General features: G+C 23.4%; 1 protein-coding gene across 5 annotated transcripts in view; it reads left to right on the top strand.

The window, feature by feature from the left end:
• The window catches only part of LOC132923042 (multiple C2 and transmembrane domain-containing protein), a 56,600-nt gene that overhangs the window by 12,653 nt on the left and 24,935 nt on the right, over nt 1-19,012 (top strand). For all 5 annotated transcript variants that reach the window (XR_009661093.1, XM_060986841.1, XM_060986857.1 and 2 more), the window contains 3 exons: nt 15,399-15,772; nt 18,135-18,288; nt 18,770-18,882. Coding sequence is in view for 4 of the 5 variants with exons in the window: in XM_060986841.1 (XP_060842824.1) it covers nt 15,399-15,772; nt 18,135-18,288; nt 18,770-18,882 (641 nt within the window). In the remaining variant the exon portion in view is untranslated. The remainder of the gene's footprint in view (nt 1-15,398; nt 15,773-18,134; nt 18,289-18,769; nt 18,883-19,012) is intronic.

Below are 19,012 nucleotides of genomic sequence, written 5' to 3'. Positions count from 1 at the left end.
AAAAACAAATAGAAACTAATGCTATTTGAATAAAATAATGTTAAATTGTATATTACTGTTTTTAACATATATATACATACATTTTGTTTAAAGTTATACAATGTACAGTTGGCATCAAATAACACAATTAGCTCGTGCTTGCCGAAATCAAAATTCTTATTAAACCCGTTTTTATTCTGGTTATCATTATGTTTGCATAAATTTTAATTGTATTGTTGATATAGGGGTTTTGTAGAGGTCAATGTGACAATAAGTGCATTTTTATCAAAAGTTGTTTATAATATTATGTACTAATGTACTATATAGTTATATCCAGTTCAAGAACATATTTGGTATAATTAATCAAATGATAAACATACATTAACTAAAAAATGTTTAGAAAATATATTTTTGATTATTAATAACTTAATTACTTTTAATCGTTGAAATTGTTTACGTTTTTAATTTTGTTGAATGATGATTTTTATAATTTGTATTATTTAATAATTGTTTTATTTCATATTTCAGAGCTAACATACTTACTAGAATATTGATAAATAAAAATCTAAATTTAATCGAGTGGCTTATTATTACTTATTAGCTATAACTAATAACTTATAAGTAATACAATTGTAGTTAAAATGGGTGGCGTACGCGTAATATACCAACATTCCAATTGTCTATGCTATAACAATTTTTTATTATTGAAAATAGAAAACATGTATAGTCTGTATTTTATATAGAATAAGCAAAATATGTGATATTGATACTTTTATGAGTTTTTAATGTTGAAATAATCGATCATTTAAACAATATCATAATTCATGACTTATAGTGTCTGAATTGGTGGTTGTATAATATGTAATACTTTATCAAAAAAAATTATAGATACGTTGGATGGCGATAGTTCTATTTTTTTTTATAGGTTAAGATAATGTCACTGCATTTTAGTTTACTCAAATGGTGTTTTCCCAACCGTTATTTGATTAAATTGAATTATTCAAAGTGTCTGTTTATTTAGTCCAATGATGTTTATATACGACTAAAATTGTATGGTGAATTTTTTTTTACAAATTAATTGTTCAAACAATTATTTTATATTATTTAGATAAAATTGTAGTATATACTTACTCATTTTAAAGGTTGTACCTATGAGGCTATGAATAAACATAAATATACATAATATGATTGTTTATTCGTCAATGTTTTGACACTTTATACTCTTTATAGTATATAGTCATATAAATTACATAACTACTAACTGCAATTACAATATTTATGCTATCCATAAAAAATATGTTCGTTCCAGTTAAACATAGTATGATCATAATAAATACTGTAATGTATATTATGTTATGTAATCGATTAAAAATAATTTTAAATCAATAACTATGATTGAGTTGGTCCATTACTTGCTAAATAGTTGTAAATTAAAATATTTTGAATTCATTATCTAATTTTAGATAATGAGCAGAGTGATGAATGTATTGAATGTATTGATTTTACAATATTACAATGATGTATATTTTTATTTTATTATTATTTTTTGTGTGTATACCTATGTGTATAAACAATAAGTAATTGATAAAATGCTCCAATTTTTAATTTTGAAATTTTTATCCAAATTAGATGTAGTTGGTACTTTATATAGGTAGGTAAAAATTAAAAATTCTCACTATTTATTTTTTATATAATCGGTAAAAATGAGAAAAGAATTAAGGAAAAATAAATTTAATAAATTAAAAAGTATATTTTTTACGCAAATATAATTTTTGATAAAATTAATTTTGTTTTATGTTAGATACATGGAATTTCCACCAAATGTTTATATATAATATTTTATTTACTAACTGGAAAATAAAATATTTATTATTTTTGTGTTGAATATATGTAGGTACATTGTACACTGTACACGTTTGTATATCAATAAATTGCATTGAACTATCGATTTTGAAATTTTGACAAACACATTGATCTTTCTGTATTAAATCAAACAAGTGATAATGTATAACTTTTGGAGCAGTTTTAAATAAAATATTTTCTAAGAAATAAATACATAATACATACATTAATGTAATTCTATTTAGATTTTAGAATCTGGAAGAATTTGAAAAAAAAAACGAAGTCAACAAATAATATAAAATAATCAAGTTAAAAAATAACTTAAAATGATTTCGTTATTATACATGTCTAAACAAATAATAAAGTTTAATAATATAAAATTAAAACATTTCAAGAAAAGTAATGCCATATTTACTGCCAAAGTTAAACTTTATTTATACATTTTAATATAACTTACTGGCATTGACGTTATTTTATTAAAAAATATTACTTAGGTATGCACGTTCACCATTAATTTTATACTAATTACTAAGATATTGTGCAAGCCTCCTCATCCCAACTAATTTGAAATAATTTTAATAGATTGTTTCTACCTAATTGATATCTGCGAATTTTAAAACAATTTATTATTGTTTATTCAAGTATACTCCACTATTTTACAATAATATACTCGATTGCAAATACTAAATTCAAATGATGTTGGCACGAACCTATTCTTATCATAAATACATAAGTTTAAAAATATAATAACTTTTTCTTATTATTTATGCTATTTTCTTATTATTATTTATTATTAATGGTTATGTTAAAATTGTATAACTATTTCTACATATAATTATGAACTTTATGAAGTCTGATGAAATTCATAATTTTACTACGATAAGTACAATTTTTAATTTACCCGAAAATAATAAAATTGGAAGTAAAATAGTTTCAGTTTATTTACTACCTTCAAAGCTCTTCGTTTACAATGAATCGTATAACTTGTGTATATTATACAGTATTTTAGTCAAATTAAATCATAATAATAAGATTTAAACGCAGAAAATCCACGCTATAATATTATGTTAAGCTTTTAATTTCCTGTAGGTAGCCTATAGCCTTTATTTGACGATGATATTGCAAACATTATAGTTTATTTTGAAAATCAATAAAAATCAAAGAATTAATTTTGTTTTACACTAATTGAATATAACAAAGAAGGAAATTATAAATTTTATGGTTTTTATTCATTCAATAAATACATATTTACTGTTAATTTAATTTATTAAAAATAAATAAATTTATGATTTAAAGCGCATCATTAAGATTAGCTGAAAAAAATATGAAATATTATGATGTAATTAAATTTTTTTAGTTGCAACACTATCTTCAGAACTATGTATCGTGTACCCTAATTCGAAAATAATGTTTCAGTTTCATTATAGCATTAAAACGTAAATATATTTATTTGTATAATATACCTATTAAACATTTTCGGAACTCATACAGAATTAATGAATAAGGTAATTATTATTTTGAAAATTAATTGGTTATGTTAATGAATTTGATACCTTATAGTAGGAATAGGACGGTGTGAAACCTTATAAATAGAAATCTTAATTCTTTAATAAACATTATAAAAATATTGAAAATTGAAAAGTAATTTCTCTAAATTTTCAACTAAATCAAATTTCTAAAAATTAGTTATTTGAACCCTTACATGTTGGAGCACTTATTTTTCTAAAGAGTGGTAAACAAATCACCAAATGTAGAACATAAAAACCAAAGGAGGTTCCAGCAGATACTGTTATTGGTATTTGATTACTTATATGTAAATAACAAATTAAATCATTATAAAGTATATATTTTACTAATTTTTCAACTTTACAAATTATGTACCTATTTAAAAAAAGTTTAAAACAGACTTTTTTTTATTATTAATTAAGGTATATTAATTTATCCAAGAATTTTCATAATTTTATTTTTAGCACATAGGTTCTATTCAAAATATTTATCATATAAATAATATAACCTTTAAAATAAAACTTAAATGTTTTATAAAAATTATACAAGGACGTGATCTTAAATTACTTTGTACATTTAGAATTGTTTATGGAAATTTAATACCGTTTCTATCTTTCCAAATTGCTACTTTTTTTTAAATCGATTCAATTTTCCTTTTTGTATTTATTCATGTTTAAATTTGTTATAATATTATGTATATACATAATATATATTTTATATGCATTTATTATATTGTATAATATATGATTTTTACATATTTTATATTGCAATTTATTTCATTTTTTTGAATATTTTATAGGAAATGAACTAAATTCTTACTTGATCTAGCCTAATATTATATTATTCAAGTATCAATTATAAATATGAATTTAATGGTGTATGGATCATGATAACTATACAATCATATTTTGTTGTTTTTTCTATATATCTTTATAAATATGCTTACATAGTTGGATTAATTCCAAGCTTGACAAAAGTTTAAATAAAGCTAACATAACAAATAGAAAAATAGCTGAAATTGATAAAAAATGTTTTAGATACTTTGTTAATGATCCCGCGCCTAATAGTATTAGATATTATCATGTATGTCACTTAAGTAGAATGAAATACGTTTTAATGATATCAATTATAAATCGTCATTTTATAATGTATGTAATATATATATTATATATATAATATGAGATGAAAGAGTTTTGTGAGGCTTACTAGTAAATTCAATAATACGAGTAACAAAAAAAAAAATAATTATAAATATTGTATATTGTTAATAAAGTGCAGGTATACATACACTATACTAGTATTTCATAATGCTTTGTTATTCTATTAAAAAAAAAAAAATAGTGTTCAATTTTGTTCTTTAAATATTTAATCTAATAAATCTAATAAATCTAATAAATTTATTTTCTTTAATATATGTAAAATAAAATCAATTTTATAACATAATTATATATATAGCAGTTTTAAAGCCTATCAAATATTAATATATTATTAGTCATAAGATAGAACAAAATCAATAATAGTTATACATTTTTTATTGATTAAAATAGTATTATAATTTCGTACTACCCTGCTATAATATTATATGGTATAAATAACTGAGTTTCCTGTATTATTACTAACCGTATAAAATATTTTTTTTTATATATTATTATTGAGACAGCATATAATAAATAATACTTTAATAATTAATAATTAATATTAATTATATACTTATTTGATAAATGTAAAAAAAAATAACATTATTGTTAATGTTATATAATGTAATATATACTTGTGACCTTTTGTTGTAAATATTTGGTAAATTATCTCCAAGTTACGATGATCTTTATCTTAATATAATATATATTTATTATATTATTACAATAGATAAAAAAGAAATGGATAGGATACTGGTTAATTTTTTTGTGATTGAGGTTTTGAAGCTGAAGTGAATTACGATATGGCAGTACAATAATCAGTAGTACAATCACAAGCCCTACCGTAAAAAAATTTAGAGGTCTTTACTGTAGTTAAGAAATAAGGTGTAACACCGTAACATGAACGCCTAATTGATTAAAATTAACCCCCCCCAAATATTATTCAACAAATATTTAGTAGATAAGATTTATTTAAGATTAATTAGATAAATGTAGAGCCACCTCCATTTGTCCTATATTTAAAGTAATATTAACATCTTTTTCTTCAATTTCATATTCACCGTTTATAATGCTACAAATTTTTAGAAGTGTTTTGAATCACTCATTCTTTTTTAGTAGCAAGTCCATTATTATAATTAGGTATTAAAATCAACATAATATATATATATATTTTTTTTTTTACTAGTCACATACTCACATTATGAGTAACAAGATTTAAACAAATATTGTCAATTTTCTTCTTGATTTTCTATTGGTAAAATCATCAATTATATTTTTGTTTAATTTGTTTTTTTTTTCAACAAAATATACTTTTAAATAATTAATATTAATATTTACATATTTTAGTATCTGCATTGGATAACTCGTTGCCTGGGGAAACACAGATATTCTGTTGTGTAAATTCGATAACGAATTTAACTTTTAATTATTAATATAAAGGTTCATCATTTTTCAAAATCGTTTTAATCGAATAACATTTTTATATTAAATATTATACTATATTATTTATGATAAAATCCGAGAATTCGGTGCTCACATTTTTAATTTTGGTACTGCAGATTACTGTACTGTAGCGTTTATATATATACTATACCTATCTACATCAAACTAGATTGAAAGTAAACGTGTTTGCATTACATATTTTGTGAGAAACATAAACATGCGCTATTATTATATTATTGTGATCATACATCGATAACCCTTAGGGTCTACCACACTATGCTTTTTGGCGGGCCCTAGTAAAACTGATACGTTTTGACCGAACGGTGCTCTCTATACAATGAGTTTTATTTCCAAGAGTTGTTATGGTATGGAATATGGATTATTAACAATGTAGGGTCTATTTTTGATTAGAACTATTATAGTAAACTATTATTATAATTTTGAGATTAACAATATATTCAGACCACCGCACATTGTGTGTATCAACAAGATGTGATCGGAATTATTGAAATATTGTGAAATCGATATCAAACGATGCACCAATGACTGTTAAGCGACCGTATGTGAACTCGAAAATAAATGTAATACGTAGCGTGAAATACGTGGAAACTGAAACCACAAGACAAGTGTATAAAGGAACACGATACACCGTCGTCCACGGGCCCGCAGCTCATCGCGCAACACAAGGACGGCAGATTTTTGCGATGGCCCAGCATCATTTCAACAACCAATTACTATATCGATTTACGTACTGTGTGCGCCGTCACGCATTTCTTTAATAATATTATAGTATAACGGTCGATCATATGTATTTTATGACCAATTGAAACTTCAATGAATTGACGGCGGTTAATTGAAACAGAACAGAAATGATAATATTCTCTTTGTGTTGTTTCGAGGATGATAGCAATGAAACAATTGAAAATCACACGCATTGACTTCACTGTAAACGGTAAAATAGAAAATTTTAATTTTAATAAAAAATTGTTTGTTTTTTAATACAATGACTGAAAGACAATTGTTACTACCCAAGTGACACCTCAAATTTCAGCTCCCGATTCTACCATTATTCACATTTAAAACCGGGTTTTATTGGTTTTTATTTTGTAAAGTTAGTATAAATTGAATACGTCATAAAAATAATATTTTGTTGAATAATTAGTTGACATAAGAAAAATAACATTTTTGCATTATATTATTTAAAAAATCGTTCATTTACATAGTTTATCTTATTTATAGGTTTATAGTATAACTTGATACATATGTGAAATTTGATACGATATTCAATCATCACTTTTCTTTATTTTATTTTTTTTGTAGTAGTATTAGTAGTAGTAGTAGTAGTACTTACAGCATTTAGAAATAAGGAATTTGTGTAATTCGAGAACTGTACAGTCACAATAGATAAAAATTACGTAGTAATATTACGAACCTTCATTTTCTAGAACAAACTGATTTTTAAATTTAATGCACTTGAATTGAACCAAACTTATTATATTAAACCAAAAACAATTTTTTGAAAATTTCTAAAAACTTATAATTCAAATTCTTTTGCGATAAAATAAGGAAAGAAAATATTGATAATCCCTTAAAGTTTCTTGTCTAAAATTCAATATAAGTTTGATTTTTAAAATCGAGCTATTGGAAATGATGCTCTTTTGATTATCTTAAATTATCAGTTTGTAAATAACTAACAAATATATATTTGACAAAATTACTGTCACCAGACCCATGTACGAGAGGATTTTTGTTTTAGTAAACATTTTATTGGTTAGCTTGTGAAATTGCGTAGAAATATCAGCCAAATTTTTTATCGATATAAAACGACAAAAATGGCATATAAACTTATTAGGCGATATTGCCAAAATGATTAACAACTATGAATATTTTACACAGCGCTAAGCCCGATATGTATAACATTAATTAAAAATTTAACTTTTAACATTTATTATTAGTGATGGGTCAAACTGTTCGAATTTTGAACCGAACCGAACCCTTGATGTTACAAGACCAAATATTTGTACAATTCTTCAAAAGTTATTTAAAAAAAATAAAAATTGATAATCAGTATTTAGAAATAATTAGACTATTGACGATAGAAAGTTATAAGCTAAAACGAGCACTTTATGTACTCGATAAAAAGTATTGAGTTCGAGTTCGACTTAAAATGATTCTAGGTTCGGTTCGGTTCAGTTCGGTTCGAGTTCGAAAAAATAATTTAAAGTTCTGTTCAAGTTCGGTCCGATTTAAAAATCAGGGTTCGACAATTTATTATACTATGTATTGATGATAATTTTACTCAGTATAAATACTACTATGATTATTAAATAGCTATTAACTTTTAATGATAGGTAAAAAATGATAATCGCTATAAAGTTGAATAAAAAAATTCTAATATGAAATTATGAAATTATGTGCGACATAGTCTTAGCACATATTTTTCTGGTGAGCTTTGCGAATCTGATAACAAATTTATAAAAAAAATCATGCAATAAACTATTTTTGGGTAGAATTTTAATATGATTAATCTATTAGCGATAAAAATATTTGAATCTAAAGAAATCGAATATTTTTCATTAATTGTTATTTTAAGCTTTTGAAATGGAATTAAATCTTATTATTTTCTTTAAACTGTTGTTTATAAGAATTGGAAACAGTGATTCATTGGAATTTTGTTCAATAAACACAGTGTGTTAATGTAACAAGTTTATCATCATTAGTGTGTGTCGTGTTCAGGACTCGTTGTAATATATCATTGTAAGATACAATTTTATGACAAATCGTTTAGTAACATCTCTATTAAGATTTAAAGTTAGGAGAATTAATTATTTTATTTAAATTATTATTTTAAGCTATAATATTATATTTGTTAAGTTCATTAGCAAATATTATTAAAAAGATACAATTTTAATTCGTTAAAATATCTACATGAAAAAAATAAAAATAATATTATGATATTATGGTGGTGCCGATTATTTACCCTCAGTTTTTCTATTAGTAATGTCGTCATAATTTATTTTATTTTTTCTATCATGTAGACATTTTTAACTAATTAAAATTCTATGATTTTAGTAATATCGTTTCAATGAACTTAATGAATATGCAATAAGAGTAGGTAGTATGTATAGCAGTAGCTGTAGTAACAACGTAAAATAATAATTTAAATAAAATAATTAATTCTCCTTATTCAGTAGAGATATTATTAAACGATGTACCATGACGGATTCTGAATACACGTACTAATGATGAGAAACTCTTAGTACTAACACACCACACTATGCATTTTCTATGCACAGTTCTGATAAATCAATGATGAATAGTAGGTATAGGGATATTTTAATTAAATTATATTATTAAATAGTTATAAAATAATAAACAATAGACTAATACATTTACATTTATTCCTATATTTAAAACATATATTTTTAATTTATTTGTCACATAATTAATTAAAAATAAAAATATAAATAGATTAAGTATACACACACTTGTATATAATCATCAGAAACTTCAGGGAAACCATTTTAGTTTTTTTTTATCACTATAAATACCTTGATACGCTTTATGTGGATTTTTTTCGTTTTTCTAATACGTACACCCATTTATATAATGTATCTATCAATCTCTTTTTCGATTTTCCATTTCTCTATAATTTCTCCCTTCACTCCCTTTTCTTAACTGTAACACTTTATATCTACTTATTATATTTTATTTTTATTTTAGGTACCTCATAAAATTTCAACCCTAAATATGGAATATATATTTTTTATAACTTCTTTAAAAATTGTGATGTTTTAAAGAACCAATCTTTGTAATATTAAAAATAGAACAAAATAATTTTTGAAAATAAAATATTATCTAAATTTTAATAAAAAGTATAAAAACTTGCGTATTATATTAACGAGCTAACCTATGGTATGGGTGTATTAGGTGATGACTTATAATTTTATTAAATTATACTTAAAATATAATAATAATAAATTATCGATACCTTTTAATTGTAAAAAAGAACAAAATATAATACACCATTTATTCAAATAAATAAAGATCTTTTAAATATAGTAATACATTCTATGCGAAATCAAAAAATTATTAGCTTTAAACTTATAAGTTCTTATGTTATTATGAACATAACAATTATTTAGAGTAAAATAAGTACATCAAAAGTTTTACACTGCAAATTTTGAGATAGAAAATTGTACAAGAATGAATCATCAAAAAGATATTTAATTTAATATTTAGTTATTACTTTATGTTTTAAATTAGTGCGTGTTTAGTTTTTTTAAGTGTTGAAAACTGTTTCAACTGTATGCTTTTAATTTATAAGTTCAGAAATATCTTTGTAGTTTGTACCCTTCCCGGCTTGTTTTATTGTTATTTATACTTAGCACTTTTTTAAATGAAAATATCAAACAAATATAAAGTTTATTTAAGTTAAATTAATTTTAATAAATACTTGAGTATTATATATTATTTAAATATTATTTAGATATTGTGTATAAAAAAATTATAATAATCAATATTGACAATCAACATATATATTTGCATAGTGCATACTATTGTGTAGGCTGCAAAAATGATTATTTGGATATTATACAGATTGTAATTCTCGAAAAATTTGAATCATGCTAATTTATAAAATGAGTAAATCTTTAATTATTCGTATTAATTTATTTTAATCGAATCAGCTATATATCTAAATCTAAATCTAAATCGTCTATGTTGGTAACACAAATAATAGATTTTAATTTAATATTTAAATTAGCAAAATTTTTAATTCCGAAAACTGTAAATTTAAAATTGCATACAATCTAAATTCTAAGTCTATATAATTTTGTCTAATGTACACAATAATATTGATTGTGACTTGACAAACACATTCTTAAAACATTAAAATTAATTTTTATTTTTGTATAATACCAACATTTTCCAAATTCAATCTTACCACATTGATATCTAAGATTTACTTAAATTTTCGCGGTTAATATTTATCAAAGGATAATATCTTATCATATAACATATATTTATCAATAATGCATTTTTTAAGTTTTCATTAATTTTTTCAAAAACCTCATCATTTATACTTAATTAAACGAAATTAGATGAATTTTAACAATAAATTAATACTTATTGATTAATGTTATATCTTATATTTTATTGACTATAAATAAATATATATGATAGTAGAAAAAGTATCAAAATAATATTTAAAAATTTTACTAGATATATTTTAAAGGTGTGAGTAAATAAATGTATAATGGTTTTAGTTGTGTATAGTCAAATTATAAGTATATTTGTATATAAAGGCAGTTATCATAGTAATAATTATTCACAGTATCATGCTTTTAGTTTAACGAACAGTATGCACGATAAGAATACAAATGCCATCTTATAGAATTCCTACAAAAATTGCAGCGATTAAATTAACTCGAGACATTTTAATATTTAAAGTGAATGCATTTGTACATTTATAAATTTATTTTAAGTGTAAAAATGAAATGATTTACTTGTTATTCTTTATTGTTAATTATGAACTGTATAATCTATTTATTAATATTAAGCACAAGTGATCTCAAGGTTAATATAAAATTAGAAAAATTAAAATTAAATATAATAAATTAAATTAGCTAATCTTATAGAAATAGAAAACTTGGTTGATGGAGCCATCCATTTATGGAACTTTTTGATGTGTAGCTTTTATGAGACTTGTATCCTCTCCAGTGGTGAATTCATCATGTAACTTAAGAAGTAAAATTTCTTTGTTGTTTATAGGAATAGAATTTAGTTTGAATGATTGGTGACCCTCCACGAATGTGGTTTTGTCGAATTTTTAGTGGCTGGTCGTTATAATGACGGTGTTCGGAATTGGTGGTTTTTTTTATATACCTATTTTATGTCCTATTGGTTTACTTACATTATAATTTAATATATTTCAAATTAAAATCCTGTTTTTTTTAAATATAAATTAGTACCTATAAAAAATAATTTTAATTGTAGTTTGCATTAGGTATTTTAAATACATAAAAACCTATACTAATAAAGTTTGATGATTATAGTAGCATACATTTCAAATATGCCATTGGACTTTTCACTAGTCACATTATACTTATACCTAGGATATATCCTTATTAATGAGTTTCGTTAGAAACATAATATTATAAGCATTAAAACATTGTTGGAAAATTTGTTTGTATGTATGAATTATATATACATATACCTAACTATTACTTTATTCGATAGTCATAGAATACAACATATTAAAGAACCCAAATAATTGAACATGTTTAATAAATAATGATGCATTAATGTGACACTATATAAAAATAAATAGCATGACAACTATACGATAAATATTATATACCACATTAATTTAAGATAATTTTCAAGTATCCTAATACATTTGTTACGAAAAAAAAACTATTTTCTTAGCTCAAATTTATATTATGCTTTATTAAAGCTGACTCGGCGATTGTCTAGTATTGCTAGATATTAGCAGTCTCAAAATCGTTTTTTTTTAATGTGATAATTTATCATTTATTTATATTTTTAATTCTATAATAATAAATTATAATAATGATCTGGTTGTGTTGGCGGCAAGACTATAATATACTACTAATTAATCCAACATAGTCTTCGTCTATTGTTCAACTTTTTTGTTTAAACGGTTTATAAACAATAATTTTGAATTTTAAGAACAAGATATACTCAATTCTGTGTAGGTACATATAGTTGACTAATGAGGAACAATAATGCAAATAAAATTAAAATTTATGTTTTATGCGGTGCTAAGTCGGTTATTGCAAAATCAATAAATAACGATACTTTTTATATAAGTATATGACGTCCAGCCAGACTGCGAGGTAACTTGCATATTAAGTATAATATTTTTCAAGAAGATATTCTTGTTTGCATATATGTTGTAAACCTACTCGAAAATCTGCACGAATGCAAGATGATTTATTTATCGACAGGGTTATTTTAAAAATACTTAATATTTTATGTGGGTGAGAAAATGTACAAGGTTTAGCATTTCAAGCTGTCTGAACTTTGAACTCATACTGCACTTCAGCTTATATTGTTTTGTTTAGTATATATCACAAACATGTTTGTAACTTGAGAGTTTTCATTTAAATAACAATAGATGATAATATTATAGTAACATAAACCACTGCAAGTTTCTAACTGTAAAATAACTGTATGTTATATTCTATAGTAGCCACGAGTAGTGATTACTATAGGTCAAGAAAGAAGTGATTGGAAAATGCTCGTAAGCACAATTATATAAACTATAAGATGGACAGTTTAAACTGTTTAAAGTTCAGATTAACATCTAAATGGTTTTCTAACTGGGTTAAAAATAATAGGTAGTGTTACATATTTTTATATACAGGGTGACCGATGGAATTCTGATGTATTTGAAATGAACAGTACTCAGTTGAAAATTGAAATTCAATACACACAGTTGTATTTTATTACATTCTATTTGAAATATTTGTCAACTGTAAAAGATTACGTCGGATAGGTAATGTACTGGTGTCCATCCTCCTGGATGCACTTAAAACCTGAAAAATGTCAGGTTCCTATTGATCACCTTGTACTATATACTATAATATAGTGGTACCTATATATTATATTGTTTTCACACGAATGTAAAATAGACTTTGCGTGATATATGGTTAATATTTATAGCGTGTTTTCCAATATTGAGTTGGTGTTGTATAAATAATGTAAGTCACTAAGTCGATACATAAATAATGAATGTGAAAAGATATTATAGTAAGTTTGGATAATTTTATCGTTCTGATAGTTTTTTAATATAAAAATTATTCATTGTTAGATTACAAATATAGTAATAAAATGCAATGATTATTATTTATCATTTAAATAAGAACGTTATAACAATTTCTAACATCACATGTCTTGTTTTATTTTGAATCTAATTGTTTAATTTCTAATAGGTATAATCCAAATCAATTAATTTTTTAAATTTATATTTTTTCATATTAGAATTGTATAACATACAAAAAACTATTCAATTTATTAATACATTTCTTATATGACAATACAGCCGTATATTAGGGACTTTGTTGAATATTTCAGATTTTGTATGTATCTCAGCGCAATAAAAATATAAGCAGTGGCTAATTCTTGTCCAATTTTTGTTTATAGTACAGCAATGTGATAGTGTTGAAATAATTTAAAAGTGTGTAGCCATAAATATATTTCTCAAAAAAATGTTCACAACTTGGCCTTTCGTAAGTTAGTCAAATGTGTAGAAGAAGTGTACAGTAATATATTTTTTTATATAATATAATAGTGGCTGCCTTACATTACCATACAAACTCATATAAGTTCCTATCAAGGAATTTTGTCTGTTTTTTCAAGTTATTCCTTATAATTAAAGTATGTTTATATAATCTTTTAATTTCTGTATTGTCTGAGCTAAATAATAATAATAATACAACAACGGTTTATTGATAAAAAAAATATCTAAGTACTTACCTAAATTATTAAATTTCTAATAGGAACTATGTATTATTATAGAACGTTTCATAATGAACTAATATTGTAGCAAGATTATAATAGTAAATAAATGGCAGACTATTTAAATTTTTAATTTTTAGTTTTTATAAGTTCGTCATAAAAAATTAAACTATTTAAAACATACAGTTAACTAACACAATAATATAATTATCGAATGAGTATGATAAAAGAATCGTGTTTTTGTTAGAATATTTTGTTAATCATTTTAGAATAAGTTATAATATGTAAAATATTATAATTATTTTTTTTTCATGGTTGTTTTGATTAACTATGGTAGTATATTAAATGTACCCAATTTACTGTATACAAATATAATTATCAAATATGATGTGATTGATAAAATGCAAATTCATATTTTGTAATATTTTCGTGCGATGTATTTTTATTAATAGATTAATATTTAATCTTATGACTTATGATAGTTATTGTCATCGTATAATAATTGGATTTTATTTTCAGTTAATTAAATCGATAGATCCGATAATGATAATTGATTATAATTAGTAAATATGTGTCATGTATGATCTAAAACTACTTTTTTGTTTTTTCCATAACAATAATATGCGTCTATGCCGCGTGCAATGGAGGAATTTCTTAACAGGCATGAAGTCAACAAGACGTTGCTAAATCCCGGATGAATGATCCTGTGGGATTTTATGAGCAACAGGGCATATTGCGTGTTATTTCTTCTCTTGATATGAACTATACTTTCAGGGTTGGACAAAAGTCTTTATAATGCCCTTTGGCCTTTGTCTAGGTTATATGTGTATATAACAAACGCACACAACAATTTTTTTAGCCCGTTTAAAAATTATTAATATTTCATAAAAGCTTTTATAAGTTATGAGCTATAACAAAATGGGTGTTTTGGGAACCCAAGTAATAAAATATCTATAAGAAATATATTTTTTACTTATAGAACCGTCTTCTTATTTGTGTTTACTATAGCTGAGAATGTATGCCACGTGGAATTTAATACGAGATCTTTGAGAGAACACGATCACCACCGATCGTCAGTACCCTGCAACGATGAATCGGGAACTAGCGATTTGGTCCGACGCCGGCCACTGTCGAAGTCTGATTTCGACCTCAGTTATCCTGAGGACTTGGACTATTTGTGTAAGAAGTTCGCGGCAGCGGAACGGCGGCATGTCACGATGGAAAGCTTCGCATCGTCATCATCGCCGAGCACTCCAGGTGCCGGTCAAGGGTGCTGTCCATCTGCAATCAATTCGTCTTCCTGTGCCAGCGTTACCGCTCAGTCCACTATACAAAGTATCAATGTGGTGCAAAAGACCCATTCCTTTTTTAATTCCTTGAAGGTAAACACAAAATTCCACTTTGAATCAATTTTAATCAAATTTAATGAAAATTACAATAATAAATGCGTTTTATTATAATTATTTTTAATGAATGATAGTATTTTCTAATAAAAGTACAAACATATAAAAATTAAATGAAATATGAGTGGTTTGTAACTTATCCTATGGGTCCGTAGATGAAATTTGAAAGAAATTGTGCTTTAAAAGGTCAATTGTACAAATATTGAAATACAAAATATACATTGTTACTTGATGAAATGCTATCAACAAATAAAATATTATAAATTATGTAATATTATCTTTTACCTATATTATACAAGCTACGTGTGTCCCTAAGGTGTTCGAGAATATTCGCGTGGTAAAAATTATGCAAACTTCATTACCATAGGTAGGTACTCCAATAACAAAAAAGTCTGAAAGTCGTTTGTACAATATTACAATAATATATATATATATGTTTATTATTTTTTTTTACCTATGATATTTAAAATGAATAATACAATTACACTAAAGTTCCTAACACGTGTTGATGTAATTTGTAGTTACATAACGTAGCATCAGTATTTTGCAAAATACAAAATAATATTAGTATATTACAAAGTTATACGAGCATCAAATCAATATATGTTGATTCCATTCATTTACGAATGGTCTTTTAATATTTGTTACTTTTATATTTTTGTACAAAACTAACAAAACAATTGCATTGAAATAAAATTAATTAATTTTTAGGAATGAGTTTTTAAACTAAAATTCTCGTTTAAATACATTTGATACAATTTCATTAAAATAGAAATATTACCTATACAGTAAATAATTTATAGTTATATAGAGTTTAGCATACTAGATATATATTTTATAAATTGAAAATAATAGAGATTTATCTAATTTAAGTAATTTAACTCAAAAATATTATTATTACCACAATGTTACAGTATAAAATTGTAAATTTGAAATATAATATTTTTTTGTTAATATTTCTTTATGAAAAAAAAAGAAATAGGAACTACAAATAACTATTTAGGATCATAAAACAAAATTATATAGTTACGATATATTTATTTAGTTGTTTCAAATGTTTAAATAGTTTATGAATTGTTGCATGAGTTAACCAATTATCTTTATTAACAAAATCAATTTTAATAATTAAATAAAAATTATGGTATTAATGCTATATACTTACTATAATATATTTAGTATTTATTTATTTTATAATTTATAATTTAAGTTTTTTTTGTTTTCGTTTCCTTCGTTGAAATAATCAAATAATTATATAAAATATAAATCCTTAAATTAAACTAAACGAATGTATTCACAATAATTTATTTAAAAAATATATATCATATTTGATCACTATAATAGTATAATATATTGTATACAATTTTTATATTGTTATAACTTATAAATAAAGAACATTATATTGTGTACTTAATACTTATCTTAATACTATACAACATAGATAATCATTATTTATAGATTTTAAACTTTTCATCAACATTTTTTTGCATCAAATTTATTACAGATTCCAAAATTTGTTGGTCTAATACTTATTTATTAAGTTCTGTGAATTTGTGTTCAAATAAATAATATAGCCACACATAGCTGTCAATATATTACTTTTATATTTTGATAAATTGCACTAGTGTTAGTTTGCTCTAGTCTAAAATAATACATTAGAAAATTATTCTACCAAGCCATTTAACCTACTAATAACAAAGTATATATTTTTAGTACATAAGAAACTTAAAGAAAAGAATTCAGTAACATAGTAACATAATTGAGGATTTGTATACGTAACATTTGACATTTATGATATATTATGTTTTTAGTCAATTTTTTTTTTATTGTTTGTTAAACATAGTTAATTTTAAGTATATTTTTAGCTATTTTAAATATTATGGTGCATAAAAAGTACGATTCAACCTAACTATTTAACTTACCTTTAAACGCTATAGTCCTATGAATATAAACTTTACTATATTGATATAATATGTATAATTAGCTTCTATAGAAAAGTATTATAATATATTTATAATATAATATTTACCCAGGTTTAGAAAATTTAATTAAGTTTTAATCTTGTATTATTTTAAAATCTGCTCTTTATTAATATTTAAATAATTTAATTAGTATCATGTAATATTAATATAAATTAACAATTTATTATTTTTTTAATTACATGTTTTATTAGAATCTGTGGTTTTCTACTGAAGTAAATTAAAATTTATATTTTATTTAAAATACATAAATAAATATTTAATTTAATTTAATTTATTTGTTTATAATATGTTATATTTTTTTTATTCAAACTGAAACCTGTTTTAATTTATATATATTTACATTAATGTGATGCTAATTTCAGGAGAAATGGGCTAAAGGGAGAAATAAAACACGAGGCTCTGACACTGATGAGTCACCCTCTGAATCTCCTATACTAGCAAGACTAGTCCGTCCAGATACATTACAACAAACTAAGACTTCAGACTCAAAAAATACTCAAAATTCAATTACTAGTGGTAAGGAATTTCAAATAAATTTAAAATTAAAACGGAGAATTTTCTTAGAAAAAAATCGTAAGGTGGAAAATGTGTTATGTAAAAACTGAGTATTATAATGTGGTAAAATATTAACAAATATTATACATATTATATATTATACTTATTATCTATATTATTAACAATAGTGTCAATTAAATCTAAATAATTAAATAAGAATAATTCTAATTTCAACTTTAAAACTAAACATTTTATCAACAAATTTGTTTAAAAATCATAATATACATATTTACATTTCTGTTAGTAACAAAATATCTATATCTAATTAAATTGTTTTTTCGACGTTTTTCGAAATCTAAGAAAAAAACAATAAATTAGTAAGCAATTTTTAAAAATACCATTTTCCCACCCATTGAAGGAAAATGTTTAAATGCTGAATATAATTAATAATTGTTAGGCATTAATACTTTTTTTATAAATATATTTTATTACTGTATTTTAGAATTTGGATTGACTCAGAATTGGTTCCAAAAAGTTGTTTCACGTGATCATCAAATTCGGCTCCGGAGACAAAATTCAATAAGATCTGAACAACAAATCGATATAATTACACCAGTAAATATTAATATAAATTCTTACCATTTTTGTAATTATGTTATTTTAGTATAATGTGGTATAAAATAGGCATGCATCCATTATAGAATAGAAATAATTTCTAAAAAAAAATAATAAAGTTCTGCAGTAG

Source organism: Rhopalosiphum padi, chromosome 1 (assembly GCF_020882245.1).
Source record: "Rhopalosiphum padi isolate XX-2018 chromosome 1, ASM2088224v1, whole genome shotgun sequence".
NCBI classification, from domain to species: Eukaryota; Metazoa; Arthropoda; class Insecta; order Hemiptera; family Aphididae; genus Rhopalosiphum; species Rhopalosiphum padi.
This window is presented reverse-complemented; position numbering and strand designations above follow the sequence as displayed.